Consider the following 27771-nt stretch of genomic DNA (forward strand, 5'->3'; position numbering starts at 1 on the left):
TTTTATTGTGAACATTGCACAATGTTGTTACAGAAAAATGGTGATAAAACTTATGAACATAACTGTTAGACATTCTCCATTGTAAGCATGCAATGCATGGTTTAGTAACACCTATGCAGTATTCCAGGACACTGCAATGCAACTACTGAATGCAGTAAAAAATCCGACAGTGAATGTAAATTCTAACATTAGAGTAGCAATGGATAGACAACTGACCAAACCAAGCTTCCAAACCCAAGTAAATTGGATTCGCTAGTGGCATTATGTGGAGCAAAGATCTTCTAGTGTAGTTTTGGAAATGTCATTTACTCAAAAGTTATGACCTATCTAGTGCCAACAGTGTATGAGGACCAAAAGCCTGAGCTTAGCACCAAGCCTGAGCTTAGATATATTTCCACAATATAAACACATATCTATATTTGCATGATTAGGAGTCATACGTTGTAGTGTCTTTTAATGGTCAAACTGAATAAATTATATATAGACTTAGGGTCCATGCATTATTTTAATGAATGATCAAGAATGTTTTTTTTTATTATTTTTTTATAGGTGTCAGAAAGTTGATCAAACGATTGTTGAAGCTGAATTTTTACATATCAACACCAACAATAAATAAAAAACATGAAATATGTACAGCAGCATACATGTTTGGAATACAATAAATTAAGTCTGATCACATTGTAATATAAAAAGTGTAGTATCAGTGACCACAATTGAAGAAAAGTGATGGTTTACGATTTAAACATTGTGTAAATATATAGGCCTATATAATACATTTCTCTGGGCACTTTAAGAATTGAAATAGAGACATAAGGCATAAAGATGGGGACTGGAGTAATTCCATTCAACCTGGTCTCATAGAATCATGTTAATATAACTACATTTCTGCAAAATGAGTTATGCTTAGTTCTACAGTATGTATCACAGCTGTTTTCTGCTGAAATAAACACAAGAGGCGCTACAAGTCATTTTCACATAAATCTAAAGTAAAACAACGATTTCAGCGCCCCTCAGTGGACATTTCACATTGAAACTGCCGCAATTCGTATAATGAACCACATAATATCATTTTGCTAATGTTTCCTCAGTCATGTAATTTTCATGAGATCAGGCTGATTCCATCACTTGTAATCTGCTTTTTCAGATATGGAGCTTGTCATTAATGTACACCGCAGACAGACACAGACTGCTGTATATGTGAAATATCATCTGGTAATGTGGTCATCTTGCTTTCTTATCTTGAAATGTCTGCATAGCATCCATATTAGATTAGAGTTGGTTTTATTGGTTTCTCAGGAGGGAGAGAGTCTGAGTGTCCAAGTCCAAATGTCCAAATGTTAGAAAAGGGACATATTCTTCTTCAGGTCATTCCGTTTCCATAGTGACAGACGATCAAATTCTGTGATGGACATTCCAAACAAGCTCTGGAACTCTTCTGGAGACAAATGTCTCTTTAAAGGTAGATACAAACAAAATAAAAACAATCAATGAGTTTATGTACAGTCAGAGCTGACACGTCCCCTCACCCAACTACGTGACAACATCAAATTGTCAATATTAGAATTGATATTGACAGTATATTAATTGAAATTGATTGTGATTGTAACAGTATACAATCAATACTGACAATACAGGCAATTTCCTGTTTATTGTATTCCTCAAGATGAGACGAGAGCTCCAATACAATAACCTAAATATATATATATACATGTGTGTGTGTGTATTAAGTCAGTTTTAAATCATAACCATTCCGCGGTGTTGCAGGTCATTTTGACACATTTTTTAAAATGACACTAAATGTAATAATTACATACTTCTGTTATTAAAATAAACACACTATAGTTTACGCTGTGTTAGAGAATGCTGCTAATGATTTTAATTGGATTTGTGAAGTCACTGTAGTCTTCTTTTCAAACTGAATTGAAATGCCTTTAAAAAGAATCTTATGCATTTTTCTTCGTCAAAATATGTAAGTGCCAAAACAATTAAATTTATATATATATATATATATATATATATATATATATATATATATATATATATATATATATACACACATACAAACACATATACAGGGTTGGGGAGTGACAGAATACATGCAATGGGATTACGTATTTAAAATGCAATATTCCACTACAGTTACAATTTAAATCATTGGTAATTAGAATACAGTTACATTCAAAATGTATTTTGATTACTGAAGAGATTACTTTGCATTTTATTGTCATTTATTATTTCATTTAATATTTAGTCCTTTCAGATGGGAAACATTTATACATATAAATGATGTGATCCAAAGTGCATTTGAACAGCAGTGAAACATTTTCTTATGATGTGTTACATTCATACGAGCAGACAGAGAAGTAAGTTTGAAGTAAGTTTGGAGCAGAAGAAATAGAAATAAACCTTGTGTAAATTGTCAGCTTTACGCTAAGCCAAAATGCTATTTCTAGCCATTTTACATGCACATGTTACCAGATACAATCATTTGTTTTTATCAAGAAAATTCATGTTGGATCATAATTTCTTTTTTCTTGATGCTAATTTTTTTTATTGTTTTCCTGTAAAAATATCTAAAAATCCTTAAAACAAGATCAATTTGCTTTATCTTGTTTTAGAAACAACACTGCATAAGATATTTCGGTTTTTCAGAGAATGTATTTTTAACGTGTATTTTGTCTTACTGTACTGACAGAGTTTTTATAGTCAAAACAAGTGAAAAAATCTACCAGTGCTGAAGAAGTAATCCAAAGTATTTAGAATACGTTACTGACCTTGAGTAATCTAATGGAATACGTTACAAATTACATTTTACAGCATGTATTCTGTAATCTGTAGTGGAATACATTTCAAAAGTAACCCTCCCAACCCTGTGTTAGCTTACTTAATAAATATAACTGAATACATTTCAAAAGTAACCCTCCCAACCCTGTATATATATATATATATATATTGCTTAGTGATTTACCTCTAATCTTGTCCTGTCAACACCTGGTGGAAGTTTACTGCGCCCTCTGTGGGTCACAACCAGCATTTCATATGGATATATCTGATGAGAGGGAAATTCATTAAGATTTGTGGACATCATATGCAGTACTTGTCCTTTTTGTTTCACTAGACACAGAAAACTCGCCATCTCATACATCAATGGCTTGCTCAAGGGAGAATGTGTTATACATGCTCAGCCTCCAAAGTTTTCAATTTTATATTAAAAGAATAGTTCACCCAGAAATGAAAATTCTCTCATAATTTACTCACACTCATGCCATCCCAGATGTGTGTGACTTTCTTTCATCTGCTGAACACAACTGAAGATTTTTAGAAGAATATCTCAGCTCTGTACAACAATGCAAATTAATTGGTGCCAACATTTTGAACCTCTAAAATCCACATAAGGGCAACATAAAAGTACTCTAGACGACTCTGTGGTTAAATCAATGACCACGTTTACATGCACTTAAGAAAATGGTTTATTCCAAGGTTTTAGCAGAAAGCGGCATTCTGAAACGTAATGTAAACAAGAACGCTAATTTACTTACGCCGATTAAGGGATTAAGAAAAAACGGTTTAACACACCTAGGTTTCTCTCGGAGAACGCAGCTTATTGTGGTCATGTAAACGCATAAGCAGCGTTCTGATGGGTGTTTGAAGAGTTTGTGTGCATGGAAAACACCGGCATAACAAACGTCATAGGATGGAGCCCAACAACATGTCAACACAGCAGAAAGAATTAAAAATTTCTGGGGGTACTCTGGAAAAATCACATACACATAAACCATATCCATTTATACACACCAATGTAAAATATCGACTGTTCTTTATGTCCGCATATATGCGCTAGTACACTGGGGGAATCCCGGAGTTTTATGTAAGAGGGAAACCTCCACTACTGCGTCGCAATTCAGCTGCAGGTCATGATAGTAAGTTAAGGAAACAAACACAGCGAGTACAATAGTGAAGTCTTCCTCGGACACCATGTGTGTTTACACAAGTGTCACAAGAAAATTACGTTGCTTTGGAGAAAGCTGCTTACTGACCAAGCCGCATGTATATGGGAGTAAAGAGCATGCCGTCTAAACTGTGCATGTAAACAGGAATGCTGTTTTCTCGCAACAAGCCACTTTCTGATGTCCATGTAATCGTAGTCAATATATTCAGAAGTGATATGATACTGTAGGTGGGGGTGAGAAACAGATAAATATTTATGTCCTTTTTTACTATAAATTCTCCTCCCTGCTCAGGCATTCTCCACTTTCACTTTGACTTTAACATTTTCCTTCTTCTGTTTTTGGTGATTCACATTCTTCATGCATATTGCCCCCTACTGGGTGGGGAGGAGAATGTATAAATAAATAAATAAATAAAAAAGACTTAAATATTGATGTGTTTCTCACCCACACCAATTATATTGTGTCTGAACACACAGATTTAACTACTGGAATCATATGGATTACTTTTATGCCCCCTTTATGTGGATTTTGGAGCTTAAAAATTTTGGCACCCATTCACTTGTATTGTATGGACCTACAGAGCTGAAATATTCTTCTAAAAATCTTTGTTTGTGTTCTGCAGAAGAAAGAAAGTCATACACATCTGGGATGCCAAGAGGGTGAGTAAATCATGAGAGAATTTTTATTTTTGGGTGAACTATCCCTTTAAATTCAATAATACTATTATATTGAATTCTACATTCAATGGATGCAAGGCTTAAAGGCAACATGAAATGTAATTGAATGCAAGTCATTGCGTTAGAAAAGAGGAAAATGGCATAAAAATTTTGGAGGTGTTCTTATTGTGAGTGTTAAGGCCGAAACCTACGCTAGTACGTGAACGCAGACGCTTCTAACTTCGCAAGCTTGATTTCATGTGTTGTCATGTTCCAAAATGATATAACTGCAGGCAGAGCTTCAAAAAGGGGTGAGAGCTCCAAACCGCCAGCAAAGCTGGCCTACAGAGCCCCTAACCTAACCCCAACCGTGTACGCCCCCTTTTGGAGTTGGAGTGTCGCCCCCTTTTGGAGTTGGCCCAACCCCCTTCTAGAGTAACTCTGCCCCCTTCTGGAGTTACCCCACCCTCTTTTGGAGTTTCCGTCCCATTTGGAGATCTCCAGGCTGCAGCTATACCTACTTGCCAAAACGTGTCAAACAGCAATTCTTAACACATGTACACGTTGCATTCTCAACGTTGCCACTAGGGGCGGTATAGTGGACATTAGTGTGAATGGTCCGCTTCTATGGTAATATTTCTCTTTTAAGTCAACTACTATCATGGCGGAGCAACAGTTTGAAGAGAATATAGCTGAACAAGAATGTTAAAGTAAATATACTTCTAGAAACTTATCTAAATAATAATATTCAATGTAATGACACAGACTTTTGAAGGTAACTCTATCGCCCCCTTGAGTATCAAGGTTTGTTACACAAGTGCATTTTATTAAGCATGTATATCTGCCTCACCTTCTGTTCCAGAATACTAGGAAGAGAGTTTCCTCTGTCCATTCTCCCATTCTGTAAATCGCCATTCTATAAAACACCACCCAGCCCATCAAAATGACCCCCAGGACAAAGGAGACCAGAACGAGACAGCAAATTTATTGAGGTGGGCCTCACTACACCCGCAATAATGAAAGTCATTTTTCTCATTATTAATAAGTATGCAAAAAGTATGTGATCAAATGAGTCTGAATCCATGGTTAAAGGTGTGTTGGCTAATGTCTTCTATACAATGCCAAGCTATATTAGTAGCAGGAAGAGGCAAACAAGAATGTGGTTAATTTATTGAGCCAGCTGTGGGCATATTCTAAAATGCTATAGCCATGCATTCAATTGAATTAAGAAAACCATCTTACCTGTACACCTGTGGAACATACAAAAAACATACATATAATAATATATTAAAAATATTAAGTAATTTAAAAAGAACTCTTAAAGAAATATTTATAATATGTGGATGGCACAATTTGCCTGCTTGTGCAAACTAAAACATTACCTGTTTTTGCTTTTCCGTTGTCTGTGGAGGTAAAGTCTGCTGATTGCAGCTACATAAATTAGAAAAATAATTAGTTCACCCCAAAATTTCAATTCTGTCATCATTTACTCACCTTCATGTTGTTTCAAAACCATATGACTTTCTTTCCTCCATCAAACACAAAAGATGATACTAGGTAGAATGTTAGTCTCAGTCACCATTCACTGTTATTGCATTTTTTCCCATTAAATTAAGTAAATGGGGACAGAATCTAAATCCCAAAGTATACTTGTGTTTGAATGTGTATGTGTACGAATATGCGTACAGAGCGTGTGATGTAAATTTTGTCATTAGCAGAGTGATTGAGCACTGTACAGCCGATTATTCTAACTGCACTTCCTCTGAACCCATAGTCTGTGCATGTGCCGGGAACTGTTTGCACTAATTAGTGGCTCCATATAAGAACATAAAAAATATAAAATAATAAAAAGTATAAAACATTTTTTTATTTTTTATTATATTATGACCCCTTTATACTGTATGAATTAACACAAGGAAAGGACCTCTCCTACCCTTGTGAGGCCTGTTCGACTGCAAGGAGGTAGAGAGGTGGATTTATGACCACTGGCTGATGATTCTGCAATGAAACATGAAAGAGTTGTTAGAAGAGCGGTCATTCTGATATTTAACTATCCATTTAACCATTTAAACTGGACAGGGACAATATGGGCAATTCATCATTTAAACACTAGGTGTCCTCTGTGAGCTGCTGATTGGGGCAACGTGCATTATATACTCTTTGAGATCAGCAGAATGCAGTGCATTTACTGATTGCATACAAACATGGACATTGACATGGACAGAGTACACCCATGAAATAACACAACCACACACTTACTGTTAAATCTTTAAAGGGATAGTTCACCCAAAAATGAAAATTCTCTCATCATTTACTCACCCACCATTTACAACCTGCCATCCCAGATGTGTATGACTTTCTTTATTCAGCAGAACACAAACAAAGAGTTTTAGAAGAATATCTCAGCTCTGTAAGTCCATATAATGCAAGTGAATGGCGATTAGACCTTTGTTGCTCCAAAAATTACATAAAGCAAACATAAAAGTGATCAATTTGTCTCCAGTGGTTAAATCTATATCTTCAGAAGCGATATGATTGGTGTGGGTGAGAAACAGATCAATATTTAAGTCCTTTTTTACTCTAAATCTCCACTTTCACATTCAGATGTGAAAGTGAAACTAAACAGGCACATGTGGTGACTTTAAGATGTAAAAGTGAAAGTGTAGATTTAGAGTAAACAAAGGACTTTTGATCTGTTTCTCACCCACACCTATTATATTGCTTCTGAAGATATAGATGTGACCACTGGAGTCTTATGGATTACTTTTATGGTTGCTTTATGTGATTTTTGGAGCTTCAAAGTTCTGATGACCATTCACTTGCATTGTATGGACTTAAAGAGCTGAAGTACTTTTCTAAAAATCTTCGTTTATTTTGAGGTGAACTATCCCTTTAAGGTAATACAATGATTCATTTAAAAAGCAATATCTACTTTTAGTAGATGGATCTTCTATATCAAGTAGGTTCTGGATACATATATTAAAGAGATAGTTCACCCAAAAATGGAAATTCTGTCATAATTTATTCACCCTGATGGTGTTCCAAACCCATATGACTTTCTTCCGTAGAAAACAAAAAGAGATGTAAAGCAGTATGTTAGTCTCAGCACTGTTCACTTTCATTGCCACTTTCATTGACAGAATTTTTATTTTTTGGGGGGTGAAATATCTCTTCCAATCTTCCTAAAATCACTAATGCTGAAGTGCATTACGTTTTCTAAAACAGACTGTGTTCAAATTAAATAACTCAAACACAATTTGCACACAGTTTTGAACACATCACGTACCCAAGTTTATATTTGTCCCATCTGGCAGGGAACGTTTTTTTCTGCGAATGAGCACTGATTTCTCTATTTCCTCTTTCAGAATTAATTTGCCCAAGTTGGACTGTATCTGAAAAACAAACAGGCCAGTCATGATTAGAGAGCTGCATTAAGCCCTGGCCTCATGTGCGTGCATATCCTTCCAGCACTCAATTTAATGGCCCCAAAACAAAACACTTAATCATCAAGATGAAGAGAAATTATTCCCAGTTCTGCTTTATTCAAGACAAACTGCCACCACTTTTTGAAACAGCTTGTGTCAGTAACGTGCCTAATACAGAGAACACATCTCCAGTTTTTGAGTGTTTGGTGTGTCATAGTAAGTGGCGATCCGGTGCTGATATTTGTTTTTTTTAATATCATGGGTGCTTGTTGTGGCTGTCTGGTCGCGATAAGTGACAGTGGCAATGTTAATTATGTGAAATATTCATTGGACAGCAAGAATGACTGTTTATGAAAACAGTTAAATATTATTTAAAATGATCAATGCATTACTTAAAGAGATAGTTCACACTAAAATGAAAATTCTCCCATCATTTACTCACCTTCATGCTATCCTAGATGTGTAGGACTTTCATTATTCTGCAGAACACAAATGAAGATTTTTCAAAAAATATTTCAGCTCTGTAAGTCCATACAATGCAAGTGAATGGTGGGCAGAACTCAGAAGGTACAAAAATGACATCAGTGACTCCAGTGTTTAAATCCACGTCTTCTGAAGCGATATGATAAGTGTGGGTGAGAAACAGATCAACATTTATGTCCTTTTTTAACTGTAAATCTACACTTTCACATTCAGCCACCTACTGGTTGGGGCTGGTCAAAGGTAGAGATTGATGGTAAAAAAAAAAAATGACTTACATATTGATCTGTTTCTCACCCACACCTATCATATCGCTTCAGAAGACATGGATTTAAACACTGGAGTCGTATGGATTACTTTTATGCCTTTATGTCATTTTTGGACTTTCTGAGTTCTGGACACCATTCACTTGCATTGACTGAACCTACACTACCGGTCAAAAGTTTTGAAACACTTGACTGAAATGTTTCTCATGATCTTACAAATCTTTGATCTGAAGGCGTATGCTTAAATGTTTGAAATTAGTTTTGTAGACAAAAATATAATTGTGCCACCATATTAATTTATTTCATTATAAAACTAAAATGTAATTAAAAAAAATATAGTTTTTAAAATTGATGACTTGGACCAAATAATAAAGAAAAGCAGCAAATAAGTGCCCAACATAGATGGGAACTCCTTCAATACAGTTTTAAAAGCATCCCAGGGTGATACCTCAAGAAGTTGGTTGAGAAAATGTCAAGAGTACATTTCTGCAAATTCTAGGCAAAGGGTGACTACTTTGAAGCTGCTAAAATATAACACAGTTTTGATTTATTTTGGAATTTGTTTAGTCACATCATAATTCCCATAGTTCCATTTATGTTATTCCATAGTTTTGATGGCTTTACTATTATTCTAAAATGTGAATAAAAAATTATAATAAAGAATGAGTAAGTGTTTCAAAACTTTTGACCGGTAGTTTACAAGAGTATTATTCTAAAATTATTCATTTGTGTTCTGTTGAAGAAAGAAAGTCATACACATCTGGGATGGCATGAAGGTGAGTAAATGATGAGAGAATTTTCATTTTTGGGTGAACTACCCCTTTAATTAATTCATGAGCCTCAACATTTTGTAACATCACAGCCAGTATGTCAAGACTTTCTGCTCTAACCTTCTGAAGTTCCTGTTCTTGCAATAACTTTGCATCTTCAGTCAGGTCTTCAAACTCATCATCCTCGATTGGTTTTCCCTGCTCGACTGCCTTTTTCCTCCACTCAATCTCTGAGAGAAACTGACAGGAATTAAAAAAGAAAAAAGATAGAAAAAAAAAACGCATCTTCCTGATGTCCTTATGAGAAGAATATGTTCTAATGAACTATATGACAATACACATAGTCATTATAACATGCTTTCTTCACCATAACAGTTTAAGACCAGCTATTTCCATGCTGGTCCAGGCTGGTTTGTGCTGTTTAGTACTGGTTTAGTGCTAGTCTTGCTGGTGAACCAGAATGGTATTGGTGCCATGGTGTTCACCAGCCAAATTTAGCTGGTGTAGGTGATTCACCCCTACATAAGCCCCTGAGCAGGAGATGTTGTCGTCAATACTTTTGGTCCATCTGGATTAAAAAGGCCATTCATTCTGTGATTTATTAGGAGAAAGTTAGCATATAGCCTCAAGCTAATAGACACGGAATAAAACCCACACAATTCCAATTTTGATTTCATGGGAGTCTTTAATATATAGCTGTGGAGCGGAATTTTGGACAAAAAGATTTCACTGTGGCACCAAACAACATAAATGAGTCTTTTCGCTTGTACCTTATGTTGTTGCTTATGTAAACAACACAGATAAACATGGAAGAGATGGGCCTGGTTAGGACACGGTACATTATATGAGACTGAGAGATGTGAACTTGGACCGATGAATGTTGGTGTGCATTTACCCATAGTAGCTCGAGAGGGTGGACATGGCCAGTACTCTGTCTCTATCTTTGAAGGCTGGTTGGGATCAGGCGGCTGGGCTGCTGGGAACTTGGAGGACTCAATGATATTATCCTGTTTATTATTGGATGTTCCAGTATGTCTTTCTGAAAAGAGGGAGAAGATAAATGTCAAAACATCACCAGCACAATGATACCAGTCATTATCTTTGAAAATCAATTATTCTATACAGTATGTAGTTAAACAGTCCCTTAATAAAATACTCAGTTTATTTATTTTTTTAAATCATGAATTAATAATAAATAATAAAAGAACAAATACCGTGTTTGTAAATTGGAGGCTTCTTATAGATATTGGTGCCACTGTCTGAAATAAAAATAGATACAAATCCTGTTATATATTAGTGCAGTAGAAGTACAGTTGTAATGCAATAGATCTGCAGAAACAGTAAGATATAGACACCCAAATTGCAATGGTAAGGTAAAAAAATAAATAAAAATTATTTGGTCAAAAGAAGTACTTTCATGACTTATCCGACCTGGTCTGTGGAAGTGGTGCAGGGGACCCTTGGATGCAGGGCTGATATTACAGAGCTGCACTGTGGAGCCCATGTTGGATCCTCCGGGAGACCACTGCTCGGGCCACTCCTTTGGCTCTTTTGAGGCAAATATCTAAAAAAAAAATCAAGAAATTTGCAAACTTATCACATGCCTTCTATTATTCTGTAATATGCTAAATTAAATGTTTATGCTTATGGTAACATAACCTTTCTTGTGCTGTGATCCAAAGTGCAGATTTTGACAACTAAAGCACAACTCAGCATGTTAACGAAAGCCAGACCATCATATTTCACTGCCTGCGTCAATAAAATGACACCGCAAACCTGTGCCTGATTGTAAACCATGCTAACAGCAGCTAGCAGCATTGAGCATTGCTTTATGCGATTCTTCATTGTTAAGCCAATAAGTGATATCTAGGTTGTATCATTAAAACATTATTACAGTCTCAATGTTCAAGAATATCATCTTTCATGTGATTCCCATTGATTCCAATGAAAGTTCTGTCATCATTTTAGTGAAAATCTTGTGAGTAAATGATGACAGAATTTTCATTTTGGGGTGAGCTATCCCTTTAAGTGTTTAGGAACATTAATGTGGTAGTTAGAGCTAGTGACCAGTGACTATCCTGATTGAAAGACTTGATGTCTCACCTCAGGGGAACGAGGGGGCGAGATGGAATGAGGTGACATTGATCTCTGGAGGAGACAGGGAGAGAAAACAGAACACACATATACATGCATTGTTTTCAAGGCCTGACATTCAAATGGCTCAGTATCAGGCACACAAACACAAACACACAATTATTTAACATGCATTAACAAAGTTTGACTAATAATAACAAATTAAAGTTTAAAGCTACATCTTACTATTAAATCTAGCTTCCTGTTGTCCAGAAGACTTGATTTCACTCTACAATAGCTGTTGTAAAGTGTGCAATAAACTTTTTTTAAATGCATCCTGATGGAACAATGAAACAAAGACTTGATCTAAAAAGAGACTCACAGGCAAATTCACTAAACAGTTGCGGCAGTTTTGCACATGGTATTTAAAGCGCAAAAACTTGCATTTTACTTACTAACCACCCGCAATCCAGTTTAACCATGTGCCTGATGCACGAGAATAGCGCTCCACTGTATTTAAGTAATTGTCATTGTCATTCTTTTCAGTGCAAACACACCTCCTATCTACGTAAATAAGGCTTTTTAGCTTGTGCCTTATTCACAAAACTAAAGTGGCCATTCACTTATGTGTCATCTTACGTGCAAGATGTGTCTTATGTGTGTCAGGTGTCTTAATGTTAGCAAACATTATGTCATTGCTCAGCTGTTTCAAACTCCTTTTTGCCCTAAGCGAAGAACTAAGAAGCACTTTGCCGTGAGTGTGCCAGGCCTTTATTGAATTGGGTGCTAAAACAACGCAGACAGCATGTGCAAATAAACAACGCTATTAATGGGTGCAATACATTCTTTATTAATTCACCCCTCATTCTCTTTGGTATGCTAACCTCTCTGCTTCTGGAGAGACCGGTCCGATGCAGGGCCGAGATATTGAAATGTGGCTCGTACACCATCAGATCGGGCCGTTCCACCTCGAGTATGGCTTTGTCTTTGGGGATGGCTGCCAAGTCCTTATATCCAATGACCTGATTGTCCATTCTTGCCTTTGGGAAAAGAGAGAGAGAGAGAGATTAAAAATCTGCTTGATTTATAGAGAAAGAAATAGTTGTCCTATGAAATGCCTCATGGGGTTCCTTGGAACTGGGATATCAAGCATGTGCTTTATGCTAGAAAATAGAGCGGAATTTGTTATCTTTGAAACCGAAAGCTTTTGACCTTTCAGGCCAGAATCGTACCATAATTGTAAGTCTCAGGACTAACTGACTTTAGTACAATGATTAGCATTGCCAGATTTAGCCAAAACCATGATACAGGTGCATCTCAATAAATTAGAATGTCGTGGAAAAGTTCATTTATTTCAGTAATTCAACTCAAATTGTGAAACTCGTGTATTAAATAAATTCAGTGCACACAGACTGAAGTAGTTTAAGTCTTTGGTTCTTTTAATTGTGATGATTTTGGCTCACATTTAACAAAAACCCACCAATTCACCATCTCAAAAAATTATAATATATCATAAGACCAATAAAAAAAACATTTTTAGTGAATTGTTGGCCTTCTGGAAAGTATGTTCATTTACTGTATATGTACTCAATACTTGGTAGGGGCTCCTTTTGCTTTAATTACTGCCTCAATTCGGCGTGGCATGGAGGTGATCAGTTTGTGGCACTGCTGAGGTGGTATGGAAGCCCAGGTTTCTTTGACAGTGGCCTTCAGCTCATCTGCATTTTTTGGTCTCTTGTTTCTCATTTTCCTCTTGACAATACCCCATAGATTCTCTATGGGGTTCAGGTCTGGTGAGTTTGCTGGCCAGTCAAGCACACCAACACCATGGTCATTTAACCAACTTTTGGTGCTTTTGGCAGTGTGGGCAGGTGCCAAATCCTGCTGGAAAATGAAATCAGCATCTTTAAAAAGCTGGTCAGCAGAAGGAAGCATGAAGTGCTCCAAAATTTCTTGGTAAACGGGTGCAGTGACTTTGGTTTTCAAAAAACACAATGGACCAACACCAGCAGATGACATTGCACCCCAAATCATCACAGACTGTGGAAACTTAACACTGGACTTCAAGCAACTTGGGCTATGAGCTTCTCCACCCTTCCTCCAGACTCTAGGACCTTGGTTTCCAAATGAAATACAAAACTTGCTCTCATCTGAAAAGAGGACTTTGGACCACTGGGCAACAGTCCAGTTCTTCTTCTCCTTAGCCCAGGTAAGACGCCTCTGACGTTGTCTGTGGTTCAGGAGTGGCTTAACAAGAGGAATATGACAACTGTAGCCAAATTCCTTGACACGTCTGTGTGTGGTGGCTCTTGATGCCTTGACCCCAGCCTCAGTCCATTCCTTGTGAAGTTCACCCAAATTCTTGAATAGATTTTGCTTGACAATCCTCATAAGGCTGCAGTTCTCTCGGTTGGTTGTGCATCTTTTTCTTCCACTCAACTTTCTGTTAACATGCTTGGATACAGCACTCTGTGAACAGCCAGCTTCTTTGGCAATGAATGTTTGTGGCTTACCCTCCTTGTGAAGGGTGTCAATGATTGTCTTCTGGACAACTGTCAGATCAGCAGTCTTCCCCATGATTGTGTAGCCTAGTGAACCAAACTGAGAGACCATTTTGAAGGCTCCGGAAACCTTTGCAGGTGTTTTGAGTTGATTAGCTGATTGGCATGTCACCATATTCTAATTTGTTGAGATAGTGAATTGGTGGGTTTTTGTTAAATGTGAGCCAAAATCATCACAATTAAAAGAACCAAAGACTTAAACTACTTCAGTCTGTGTGCACTGAATTTATTTAATACACGAGTTTCACAATTTGAGTTGAATTACTGAAATAAATGAACTTTTCCACGACATTCTAATTTACTGAGATGCACCTGTATATTGCACACAAATACGATTCTAAAACTAATGACTTACCACAATGGAGGTGGCCGGTGAGCCTGGCGCACTAGGACCCCGGGAGGAAGGGGCCGTCCCCGTCTGCAGCAGTAGGCCAAATCAAAGTGGTCACAGGTCATAATTAACAGGTGCGATTCAATGACATGTTGTTAATGAAAAATAAGATCTATATCTAATATCATCAATCAAACTGATGACACATCTGTCACTCTGCCACGCCCCCTTTCATTTCTTACTATGTGAAAAAACACAGCAGACCTTATCATACTTTAATGGGTTTACTGACAAAAATAAAATGGATCAGCCTTTAAAATAAATAAAAATAAAATAAAATAAAATGTCAATAACGTCCATTAAATTAAACAGCATATTCAGGAAAGTATCATAACATGCACATATTACCTTCTGCATGACAGGGGCAAACTATAAAACTCTCGTCTTTTGTTTTTCCAGTCACACAGTTCTGCAATAAAGCATAAAAGGGGCAAATGTGAATAGAAAATGGAAGCAAATTAGGTTATGGATCTTAAGAGGCAGCAGTAATTCAATTGTTACCTTTATATTTAGGCATGCTATCATTATTACTTAGGGTTGGGGTTGTTCAAACCTCTAAGCCAAAGTGTTACACTTTGGCATGTAACTGTCCTGTATACACTATTTGTGTTATAGACATGAACGATACCTCAAGTCATGTGGCTTATTGATAGGTTGTATTACTTTTCTAATTGCAGACTTGCAATTTAATAAACAAGTGAAAAATCCCATACACTTACATTCATGTCATAAATTTTATAGAGACTTGACTTGGTCCAGTATGCAACCACCCAGAACACCCTAGCAGCCACATAGCAACACGCAAACAACCACTCAGAACACCTTAGCAACTGCATAGCAACATTCTAACAACCATCCACAACAGCCTAGCATTGTGGTTATAATTTTTGGAAATATTTTCTTCATAAAATGTAACGATTAAATTAAATTATGCTCCTGTACAATGTAATACAATGTAAAGTTTTGATATAATTTAATATAGACCACAATATTACAAAGATGAAAGCTGAAATTACAGTCTCTGTACTCCAAAACAGCATGGTGAAATTCTGAGGAGTTCATCTCAATTCCATCTGAATGTTGCTGTTTCAGCATAAAGCATTACATTACCCCATCTTAGATTAGCAGACCATATCACAAGAACAGTCCTGAAATTCAGCCAATCTATTTCATTTCCCTCCCACTAAGGGTGTTCAACACACCCATTGATATTTGACACATTTCATTATTCATCTGAGGATATTTAGATAACAAGGTTATTTCAGATGTTGCATCTGTCACTGCAATCACATATTTAGAAATGCTTGTCCTTTATCCAAATAATTCCTCTTAAAGGGACAGTTCACCCAAACATGAAACTTCTAGCTTTATTTATGCAACCTATGTTGTTACAAACCCATACTACTTTCTTTCTTCCATGTAACACAAAATGAGATATTTGTCAGAATATGCAATGAAACTTAATGGTGACTGAGGCTTTGGAACAACATGAGGGGGAGTAAACGACAGAATTTTCTTTTTTGAGTGAACTATTTCATTAACGACTACTTTCAGTATGAACAGGCTTTGGGGAGTCGTCTGATTTCCACTAAAGGGATCAGTGGAATAATGTCTTTCTGAAATGAGACGCTAATTCATTTGATGCAGGGACATCCTGTTAATGTGGGGGAAAGGAGTGACATCAAGCTGGCTCACCCAGTTTCAACTTCACCAGCTTTATGGTCTTATAGGAATCTCAGACCTGAGCTATGCTACACTGTCCATAGAATTTACTAGGTTCTATCTGGCATCAAAAAACTTTTGAATGAGCTAAAATGGGAATGAAATATAGTACAGATGGTTTTGGGTTGGAACTCACTAACTGTGCTAATTAGCTTTAATAGTAATTTAAATTTAATATAAGGTTGAGGAACCAACAGCCCTGAATATTTTATGACAAGACACTCACTCGCCTAGGAAACAAGTTCTGAGTAGAGTACGAGAGCCTCAAGGCATTTTAAATATATTTCCTTGCTTCTAAAATTGTAGACAATGATGCTCTGTTTGCAAAAACAGATTTTTGATCCCAATTCGGGGGAAGTTCTCTCTGGGTTGCTAATGGTTTTCAATTGTTAGTTTGTTTTGGCCATTATTGACTTTCACACATGAGGTGAGGTGAGCTGAGCTTTCCATGTCATTTAAATAAAAAAATTATTTAGGGGTAAAATACGACCCGGGCATTTCTTGACAGTTTTCAGGGCATTCATCGAACCTAATTTCACGAGACTTCATAAGAATAGTACAAGATGGTGAATTCGTAGGAAATCAAAACAACTTATACCAACCAATCACATGCACTTCTCTCATCTCCTTCAAACCCCTCATATATCCTTTCTTCTGTCGTACACAAAATGTTTTTATCAATTACAATCAGGTTAAAATGTATGGTTAGGTTTAGGTATGGGGTTTAGGTCAGGGGTTCAAATTAAAAAATATATCACGAATGCACATTCTGATCCCGGAAGTTTAGCTTTATTCTGTAGTACACGAAATGGCTTTTTATAGTACTATCATGGTTAGGTTTAGGGTCTACGTAAAGTGATTACACTTCTTTGTAAGATTTACCTTTTGCAGTATAAGTCATACATTTTCACACAAACAAGGCTGTATACAATTTCTAACAAATTCACCATCTCATACTATTCTTATGAGTTCCCATAAGATCATCATGTTGGATTCATCCTTACACAGCCTAAAACCTTCCTTCTATAGTTGATGATTCCAAAGCCAAGAACAGTGTCAACAAAAGGTGGCACCTTAATGCTTGCCACTAAAATAATAGACCTTCAAGAAAAAAGGCAGTGGGTCATGATTTCTAATTCCAAACCAGCCTCACTGTTACTCTTATTCGGACAATATCTTTTTCCCCTGCCTGATTTAAATCATAGGGAGCTGTCCCTGCTGGTTAAGATGGTTAGTGATCAGCTCAGGTCGGGTCCACTCTGGCATGAAAGACGTTGTGAGACTGTGTGCTAAAAAAGCTCAGCGCCTCTTTGACAAGATTGATCACCCTGAGGACAATATAAATGGCCTGCCATCTGAGAAGAAGGGACCCATCTGCATCAAGCTGTCTGTAATTCAAGTCCAATCTGGCTAAAAGGGAGTCCTTGAGCACAATGCTCTGATGTAAAGTTTGATTTACCAGTGATTTAATCCTGGCAGGACCATTTCCTACTTCAATAAATATTTAACGTTAACATATATGGGCAACCTATATTTCCATTTGCAAGCATGGTCTTTCATTGTCCACTAGTTATCTACTGCAGTTGTTCTCAATCTTTTTGACTCCAAGGCCCCCCATTGTCTGAGAAAATATTTGAAGGCCCCCCATGTAGGCTATTAGATATTTATATTATAAGATATATATATATATATATATATATATATATATATATATATATATATATATATATATATATATATATATATATATATATTTCCTTAAAACTTGTGATTCCAGAAATGTCTAGAACTGTATATTCTTCATAAAAAGCAAGCTGTTGAAGGGAGTTATTACATTTTTAGCATTTTCAGTAAGTTGAATTATAATAATTATACAAATATTGTAAAAATCTTATCATATTTTAAATAATTTTAAGAGATTTATTCAATAATAGACTTCTAAAAGGGCAAACATTTATACAAAACAAAAGGCAAAGCAAAATGTCATTGAAATAATGACCCAAAGATTTTAGGAATGAGCTGAGTGAAAGCAATAGATTAGGTCCCGTATTCACAAAGATTTGTATCTTACCACTAGGAGTTCCCCAAATAGTTCCTAGCTAGGAGTTTTTGCTTAAAACCTATTTCACAAAACTGCTAAGAGCAACTTTTTGTACAGAAATCTTAAGATAAGAGTAAAGGCGGAGTTGACCTCGTTGCTATGGATGACGTCAAGTTTTATTAGCGCACTCTTTTAAATTGCCCTCAGTGATTGATGACTGGGAACCTCTATCTATCCATCTATATATATGTATATACAGTATATTATATATATATATATATATATATATATATATATATATATATATATATATATATATATATATATATATATATATATATATATAGTGTTCCACGGTTCGCCTGTTTTCAATTTCAGGTCTTCAGTGTTTTCACCCGCATCAGCGTTTATTCTTAGCAGGTAAAGTATTACATGTGTAAAAGTTGTCAAAAAACATGTGAATCTATAGCGCCGATACTTCACATAGTTAAGATGACCGTTTTTTATAGACAGTGCCTCACCTGAGTATGTAGATGTTATGAAGCGATGGTCCGAGGTTAGTTACCATATCATTAACTACTTTGAGTTGTTATGACAGCCAACAACTGCACAAGTTGAGCGTGAAATTAATTTATAGGCCTACTCCAAATAACACTTAAATGGTTGTTGTTTGTTCTCCGTCTGAATCGCTCGTTTCAATAGTTTTTACATTGTGTCTCGAGACCAGGGGCCGTATGCATAAAGCCGTTAAGAGTAAAATTTTAGTCTTAAGTGTGTCAAAATTCTAAGAATGACGTCATTTTGCTCTTATTCCTAGAATTAAGAATAAGTGTGATTCATAAAAGTTCATAAGTATTAAGACTTGGTCTCAGCTCCTAAATTATTTAAGATTGCTGGAGAGGTATCCTAACCTAGTTAAGAGTAGCACGATGACTATTATGTTAAAACCACGCACTCTCCAACAAATAAAGTGTGTGTTAGACTTACATGATCATGGAATTTGGGCAAATATGATTCTTAGGTGAGCAAACAGGTGAAATATATCAAAATTTTTAAAACTGCATCACTTTTTTTTTTTTTTTTCATTTAATAAATACATTGAAACCAGTTGTTGTGAATTAAGCATTTAAAAAATTTGTTGGGCCTAAATATTCAGAGGGATCCAACAACTAATCAATACAATCTAAATATCACTTAAATTATAAAAATCAATGATGAAAATGTATCCATTTTTTATCAACACAATTAATTGAATTATGATTAGTTGGACATCTTCGCTCTAGCATGATGAACCTCAAGTGACGTCACTACAGTAATGAAAATGTGTTTCAATGGGGAAAAAAAGACATTTGAAAAATGACAGAGCTCCATCTGAAAAGAACCAAACCCAAGCACTTTATATAAAATGTCAAACGTGGGGTGTCTAGATTTCTTCTGCAGTTATGCAGTTAGGCAATTAGGCCCCCCACCCACTCAACTTTTGGGTCAGTTTCTATGTAAAATCCTGGGCCCATTTCTCTTCCCAGTCCGCCCGATTCAGGCGATATCTTTCTAAACAGTCAATGTCATAATAATATTCTAATATATTGTTTTTAATGTGGACTGATGACAGCAGCATGCTTTGGGTCACCCTGGAGGACAGAATGAGAACCACTTAAGAAATACAACAGGTGGTATTCATCTACCACAATAATGCAATTTATTTTAAGCTGAATTTCAATCTGTATCATATATTTATTATAGGCCCTACATATAATATTTAGAAATATTTGAATTATTAGGCATTATTTAAATGAATTATCTTTATTTGGGTGCCTTTCTCAGCAAATAATTATGTATGCAATTAATTAATCTGCATGTCATGTAATTAATTCGATTAAAATTTGTAATCGATTGGCAGCCCTAAAAAACATAGTATAAAGCATACTGATCAAACTCCTAAAAAAAAACAGAACTTATCTACAATTACCAACGGTACTAAGTAGCAGTTTCAGACCTGTTTTAATGCTTCTTAACTTATTAATCATTATAGAAAAAAGATTGTTTATAAGGAAGCAAGGCAGTGCACTCATAAGATCAATAGCATGCCTTTAGCTCCCATCCAAGAGGGAGTTTTAGCATGCATGAGTAAGCAGTCAGAGAATATGATTGTTAATGCTTACACTCTCATTGAGGCAAAAAAGACCACGTTCTATCATCACACACACGTTGGTGCGGCTATCCTTATGAGGACTCTCCATAGACATAATGATTTTTGTACTGTATGAACTATAGATTCTATTCTATCCCCTAACCCTCACAAAAAAACTTTCTGCATTTTTACATTTTCAAAAAAAAAAAGCATTGTTTATTATGTTTTTTTAAGCGATTTGAATTATGGGGACACTAGAAATGTCCTCATAAACCACATTTATAGCATAATACCCTTACCCGTTTTTAACCTAAAAAACGTCCTTGTAAACCACACAAACCCACCCACACACATGTCCAACATGTAAAGCTTTCCCTTGCTTGGAATTTTTTTTTTTTTCTTTTATTTAATGAAATGAAAGCTATGGAATCTTAATATTTAGCTAGACATATGCAGTGAATGACTCAAATATGCAGTACAAAAATTTTAACTTGTCTTTTTAAGTTAAAGTAAAATCACTTGTCCCACCTCTCCAATTCTTTTAGTTAAACTAAAGCAAACCATTATTTATATCTATGTTCAAATTCAAATCTGGTCGCTATTATATTCAAACTACAACTAAAAATACAAAAATGCATGCAAATAAACAATTTTAACTCTCAAACACTGTTAAATCCAAGTGTTTGTCCAATATCTAAGCAAAAGACAACATCAGACTAAACCATTTTAAATATAAAAACCTAAATTGAATGTGATATAAATAATAATTAGGTTTGGTTTAACCAAAATAAATAGTTATTTGACTCAAACTAAATTGATTATATATATATATATATATATATATATATATATATATATTTTATTATTCATAAAATGTTCTTTTTTTTATTCTGTATTTGAGCCATAAACTGCACAGAACTCAGCATCAAGATCCAATAGCTTAATTAAAACAAATTAATCAAATAAAAAAAGCCAGTTTTAAGGAAGGGACCGACCAGAATTACTTTAACAGGAAAGGGTCATTTTTGGAGGCAAAACAAACCACAATACACACCAGGATTCCACCTCAGCTCCCGCTCTATGACGAAGAGGAAATCCTATGCTGAGAGATCCAGACTTCCTCTCATCCCTGTCCTGTTCTCTTCAGTCCTCATCGTCTCTCGCTCTCTCTCTCTCTCTCTCTCTCCCTGCATGTTGCCTATAAGACCCCACCCACTTTTCTCTCCACCCAAACTGAAATGCACTTATCTCTGCAGAGAAAGAGCAGCCAACGCCCAATCAGGCACGTCGCTTGTGTCACTGGGGCAATGCTCCTCCACATCTGACGAGAATTCTCCAGGCAGCCCTGATGGATACAGGATACAATCCTCGGTGAGGCCTTTCTGCTCCATCGGGAGCACATGTGATAGGGTGAGGGCTTGGGAGCTTCTACACCGCCTTTTTTGTATTACTATCTAGACATAAACAGCCAGAGGAAGCCCTCCTCTCAAAAATCTCTTTCTTGTTAGAACAATGCTGCACATCATGGGCCATAAACAACCCCTTCCTAGCTCCACCCCATTTCTTCTAAACAGACTGTGGTGCACGTGATCTGAGCTGCCATGTTTCTGTTTTCAAGCTTTGTTTTCATTCCGTATGAAGGACTATCCAGGTCATATGCCTGGAAGCTGTGTCTGCAGTTTAGCAGAACTCAAGATCTTGGTTTGTTTAACTCAAGAGTCTAACTGTGAAGATCAGACCAGCGAGGAGACTGACTGCAGGATTTGCTCAATCAGATTAGTGTCCCATTGATTAAACCTGTGATTTTTCCCAGTTCCCTTTCATAGTAAAGCACTCCACTGCAATCTAAATGACAGGAGGTGAAAAACTATTATTCATTTTGACAGTTCATTTGACAGTTTTTGAGAATAGAACAGAATATTGGGCCAATTCTGTGAATACAACATTAGAAACGCACTGTATCCTAAACTACGCTATCATTTCAGATTCAACCAGGAAAAACAGTTGTCAAAGAAAATACTGTGGGGTCCAAAAATCTAAGACCACATTAACAAATCAATGATTTAAAATGTAATGTAAACCAGAGAACAAACGGAACGTTTTTTTTTTTTTCTGATTAGATCCCTATCAGATAAAGATGTATGACATTAACCATGTCAACTTTCTACAAAAAAAATCAGATTTCCTTGCTGCCACTGAATCACACAAGATGCTCTTTGAAACATTCTTAAATCATCTGGGATAAACATGGATTATAATTTTGAATAAGCTTGCCAGCTTGAGTACATGCAGTCATTAAATTAATAGTATAGTAAAAATGTTAAGAAATTCATTTAAACTCAAATTGTTATTCTGGTAATATAAGTTGTGTCTAAAACATTTGTATTAAATATGCAAAATGCTAAATTATTTTACTAGCGCTCTCAGGCTTTTAGATCCCACTTTAGATTGTTAATGTCTAGGAAAGTGATCATATTATGATCCATATTTTATTGCAGTATAACTTCTACAACAAATCACCCTCTGCTCCATATGGATCCTAAATAACAACATTCAGACACATCACTTGCATTAAAGGAATAGTTTACCCAAAAATAACAATTCTCTCATTTACTCACCCTCATGCCATCCCAGATGTGTGTGACTTTCTTTCATCTGCAGAACGAAAACGAAGATTTTTAGAAGAATATCTCAGCTCTGTAGGTTCATACAATACAAGTAAATGGTGGCCAAAACTCTGAAGCTCTAAAAAACACACAAAGGCAGCATAAAAGTAATCCAAACATGTTAAATCTATATCTTGTGAAACGATATAACCTAATAGGTGTGGGTGGGAAACAGATCAATATTTAAGTCTTTTTTTATATATATAAACCTTCACTTTAACTTGCATTCTTCTTTTGTTTTTGGCAATTCGCATTCTTTGTGCATATCACCGCCTACTGGTCGGGGCTGGTCAAAGGTGGAGATTTCTAGTAAAAAGGACTTACTACAATTAAATATTGATCTGTTTCTCACCTACACCTATTAGATCACATCTAAAGACATTGATTTAACCACTGGAGTTGTACGGATTACTTGTATGATGCTTTTTTGAGCTTCAAATTTTAGCAACCATTTACTTGCATTGTATGAACCTACTGAGCTGAGATACTCTTAAATAAAAATCTTCATTTGTGTTCTGCTGAAGAAAGAAAGTCCAACACAAAATTCCAACACATCTGGGATGGCATGAGGGTGAGTAAATTATGAGAGAGTTTTCATTTTTGGGTGAACAATCCCTTTAAGTTCTGTTATTTTGCAATGGCACTGATCTTCCATGCAAACCCGATCTAAATCAAACAGCAGGAAAGAGAGGTCATCTGCTCTCTAATTGGATTTGTAATATCAAACAAATGTTTAGTCAATAACTTGTTTCATGAATCTCCATCACTACATACCCTTTTCATTTTGTTGCCTGATCTTCACTATCATTGGAGAATGTGAAATAAATGCGCATCAATATTCAGCTACTGGTGAAAATACCAGGTGTTCAATGCCAGCAGGGAACAGGCCATAAGGAATTAAGGAATCTCTGGATCTCTAGACAATCAGCATCTTACTTTATGCTCCTTAAATCGTACATCCTTTTATATGATGATGAGAAAGTCACTGCCTCATCAATGCAGTCAAATCACAGTGTCATCAGAGGAAATATAACAGCAAAGAGCTCATTTGTGTGCAGAGTCAATCCTTTGATTAATATTTCCACAAATATAAATCAAAGCTGATGGTATTTGTTAAACACTGGTAATCTAATTTAATTAGTCACCTAATGATGACTGATTACATGGCTTTGAATTTTAGAGCTTAATACACAAACATTTAATAGTTACTGCAACATATAAAATACATCTGAATTTATGGATTTTAGAAGATACACTGTAAACCCCAATGCTCAAAGTAATTAATTGTAATGAGTAGGGAAAAATTAAATAATTCAGATCAGTTCAAATAAATTAATCTTGATGAGTAGGCCTATTTAGAACATTCTCTTTCTTTTGAGGTCACGAAACTGTCACCTTTTAAATACCTGAATTACATTTTTTTTTTTTTTTTTTTGGGGGGTAAACTCAAATTGGGCAGGGAATTTCTTGTTCCCAGCATGCTTTGCATGGGACTCGATAGGGAAAGTAAATGTTAAAATTATGTGTTATTTTATGTGTTTTTGCAACATGAATGCAAAGGGGGAAACTTATTAGTGTTTAATGTTTTATGTTGCCATTTAGAAAAGTATCTGTTATGTTGTAGTTTTGGGGGTTACCATTACGGTGAAGAGTGGAGCTTGAGCTTAGCTTGAGGACTGATCGCAAGTGTGTATCTTATTACTTTATCCATAATTAAGCAAATCACTAGTCAGACTTAACTTATGTGAATAAAGTGATGGAAATAACTGGTTTGTGTTGGAAAAAAAAAAAAAAAAAGTTAAGTGCCATCAAAATGTATGAGTTAGCCGACTTAATTTTTCAAGTTAATCTAAATCAGCATGCATAAATAGTACAAAATCAAAACCTGACAGTTCCACTTACTTAAATTTGGAATTTATTAACTGATTACCTCAAATTTTTTGAGTTCTGCTAACTTATTCAGGTTTACAGTGTTTATGGGTTTGATAAACTAATAAAACTGTATCATTCATAAAAATACATCCATATTTTATATAAATTGATACGCTTTATAAATATTTCATTTTATATATGGCAAACAATATCACATTTAATCATCTAGGCCTAATAAAATCAACTAATATAAAAATAACTTAGAAAAAAATAACATATCTTCTAAAGAAGTATTCCAATAAGGTATTCCTTAGGAAGGAGCAGTTTCCGGTTGCTTTTGACAGGAAAACACTAAAGCAGCGGGAACACACAGCTGTCGTGTGAGTGGCAGCAATGGGACTGTTGCTGTTTTGGTCTCTAATTTTTTTTAAATTCAAAAATCAAAAAAAAAGTTTGTTTGCCATTATTTCGAGACACTGAAAAAAAAAAAAAAAATCTACCAAAACGAATGTGTTTTGCCAAACATTATTACATACCCAGGTCTAGAGACCCGACACGTATATCTATCACAAATGTATCAACAAAATGCCCAGATAGTGTCAAATTTTCAAAACATTTTCAAGACAATTAAAATAAAAAAATGAGAATAGAATATATTCTGATATATTTTGATGTTTTATTTTTTCAACATAAAAAATGCATTTGCAACAAATATAGAACTGGATTCATTACTTCCACACTGAAATTTCATGAGATGCAACTGTCTGGCTGTCAAACAAACACTGAGCTACATATGCTACACATACAGTATATATTTTCCTCAGGCACTTTTTGAGTCTAAGTAGACGCACAACTTACATAATTTCAGTAGTACACTCAAATAACAATAGCTATCATACTGTTGATGCATTACACTTGCTATAGTTTACCTCCATGTTGCTTCTTCGTCATATAGTAATGTCAAATGTAAATCAAGCCAAGAACTGAAACAACAGCGGCACCTTGAGGAACAAATAACATTTATAAGATGTATGTGTACACGCATATGGAATACTGACAGGGGAGGACTGGGAAGAGAAACTGGCCCAAAAGTTGTTGAGTGTTGAGATATTTTATATATATATATATATATATATATATATATATATATATATATATATATATATATATATATATATATATATAAATTTGTGCAATTTTGCCCTTTTTTTCTTTTTGTTACACTATTAAGAAGAGAAAGATTTCATTATTAGTTGATTCATGAATAATTAATAAATAAGAACAGTCAAAGGACAGACCTGTATAAAGCAGGTTCTTCATAAGATCTGAACATATTGTTGAAGGTTATTGCCGTACATGGCCCAACCAAAAGCACTCAGGCAAATGTTATTTCCATATTTGACTTTTAAAACGCTATTCCACATTTTTCAAATTAAGATACAATTTCTAGTTCCCTTCTAGTGGTAGTGAGGTTCTTGTGTGCATAAAAGACACATTTCCGATGATGCTTTGCATCTGTACATTTGATATGAACGCTTATGATAAATTACTTAAAATGTTCACAAAAAGTCACACTCAACATGAACACAATACCTGACTTTTAAACCATAAATGAATGTAAACAATTCGAGCATTTCTAGACTTGACAATAATTTAGTCCCACGCATCCCCTGCCAGCCATATGTTGGAGGAAATAAACATCACGCGCATGCCTACCTGTTAGATGCTAAACCAGCTGTTTGTTCTGTCCTTCACGTCCCAAGATGCAGAATTTTAAAGGTCCACTCAAGAACATCGCGTTTTACGCGTTCATTTGCGCTTGCCACATTAACCGTGTCTCAAACCCCGGTTAGCTGCATACCAAGGCGGCATATTTGGCCGTCGTAGGGACTTTCGAGTCACCTGATTTAAAACGCGTCGATGATGCTCAAAACGCTGCGCGCGCCTATTTGCCCTACGCTGTCGCTGGATTGGGACGCGGCCATTGTGGAGGAAATGCGGGTCAGAAGCAGCTTTTACAGTAGATAGCGAAGCAATGAGCGAAATTAAAGTTAAAACAACTGTACTCCAGACGGGACAGTAAACACGTCTCCTTATGTTAATCCCCGGTCACACACATAAGCGCTGAGCACGAGCGCATGACATGCAGACTGGAACTGACAGAGATATGCAATGAAGTTATTCAGTCTTTAAATGTATGAGATAAATTATGAATTTTACATACGCTGTTATATTTATTTAAATAATATATGAGATTTAAGCAACTTGAGACATAAGCAACTTAAGATAAAGCTATACAAATTGGTTTAGGACGATTCTATCACATTACTAAATTGAAATGCGCATGATACGGCTGTTACAAAATTTAACCACCAGAGCTTCCTCTCTAGAGGGCGTAAAGCCTCTTGTGGAATTATCATACATAGATTAGTATTCTAGTACACTAATAATAATAATAACAAATAATATTATTAATAATAATTTTAAGTTTGAGACATTTCAATTTTATAACACAATTCCATAATATTGATGAGTAATCTTTAACAAAATATAATTATAATTATAATACTAATTTTAAATTTGACGCATTTCAATTTCATAACAAAATTCCATAATATTGATGAGTAATCTTTAACAACATTAATATTAATAATAATTATTATAATACTAATTTTAAGTTTGACATTTCAATTTCATAACAAAATTCAAGATTAATAATATTGATGAGTAATATTTAACAATAATAATAAAAAACGTAATAATTGTA

General features: G+C 35.4%; 1 protein-coding gene across 3 annotated transcripts; it reads right to left on the reverse strand.

Annotated features, from left to right (window-relative positions):
• Nucleotides 1-27205, reverse strand: LOC127432240 (dematin-like). Of its 3 annotated transcripts, XM_051683159.1 has the most exons (15): nucleotides 21521-21630; nucleotides 14921-14981; nucleotides 14537-14599; nucleotides 12505-12660; nucleotides 11651-11695; nucleotides 10979-11111; nucleotides 10762-10806; nucleotides 10443-10586; nucleotides 9668-9777; nucleotides 7893-7998; nucleotides 6540-6604; nucleotides 5978-6037; nucleotides 5457-5522; nucleotides 2969-3049; nucleotides 1-1451 (listed from the first exon to the last, which is right to left on the reverse strand). In XM_051683159.1, exons 2-15 carry the CDS (start codon nucleotides 14927-14929, stop codon nucleotides 1338-1340), a joined length of 1197 nt encoding a protein of 398 aa, XP_051539119.1. In that variant the 5' UTR covers nucleotides 14930-14981; nucleotides 21521-21630; the 3' UTR covers nucleotides 1-1337. The 3 variants fall into 3 exon arrangements, with proteins under 3 accessions (XP_051539119.1, XP_051539116.1, XP_051539118.1); XM_051683156.1 differs by lacking the exons at nucleotides 1-1451; nucleotides 2969-3049; nucleotides 5457-5522; ... (3 more) ...; nucleotides 9668-9777; nucleotides 21521-21630 and adding an exon at nucleotides 26721-27205 and having other exon boundaries at nucleotides 9809-10586; XM_051683158.1 differs by lacking the exons at nucleotides 1-1451; nucleotides 2969-3049; nucleotides 5457-5522; ... (3 more) ...; nucleotides 9668-9777; nucleotides 21521-21630 and adding an exon at nucleotides 25934-26069 and having other exon boundaries at nucleotides 9809-10586.
• Nucleotides 27206-27771: the final 566 nt, after the last annotated feature.

Source organism: Myxocyprinus asiaticus, chromosome 42 (assembly GCF_019703515.2).
Source record: "Myxocyprinus asiaticus isolate MX2 ecotype Aquarium Trade chromosome 42, UBuf_Myxa_2, whole genome shotgun sequence".
Lineage (NCBI taxonomy): Eukaryota > Metazoa > Chordata > Actinopteri > Cypriniformes > Catostomidae > Myxocyprinus > Myxocyprinus asiaticus.

Coding starts and splice junctions, on each gene's coding strand:
- LOC127432240 (XM_051683159.1), bottom strand. Junction 12,661..14,536: donor CACCGGCCACCTCCATTGTG/GTAAGTCATTAG, acceptor CTTTTCCCAAAG/GCAAGAATGGACAATCAGGT. Junction 9,778..10,442: donor ACCCTCTCGAGCTACTATGG/GTAAATGCACAC, acceptor AGTTTCTCTCAG/AGATTGAGTGGAGGAAAAAG.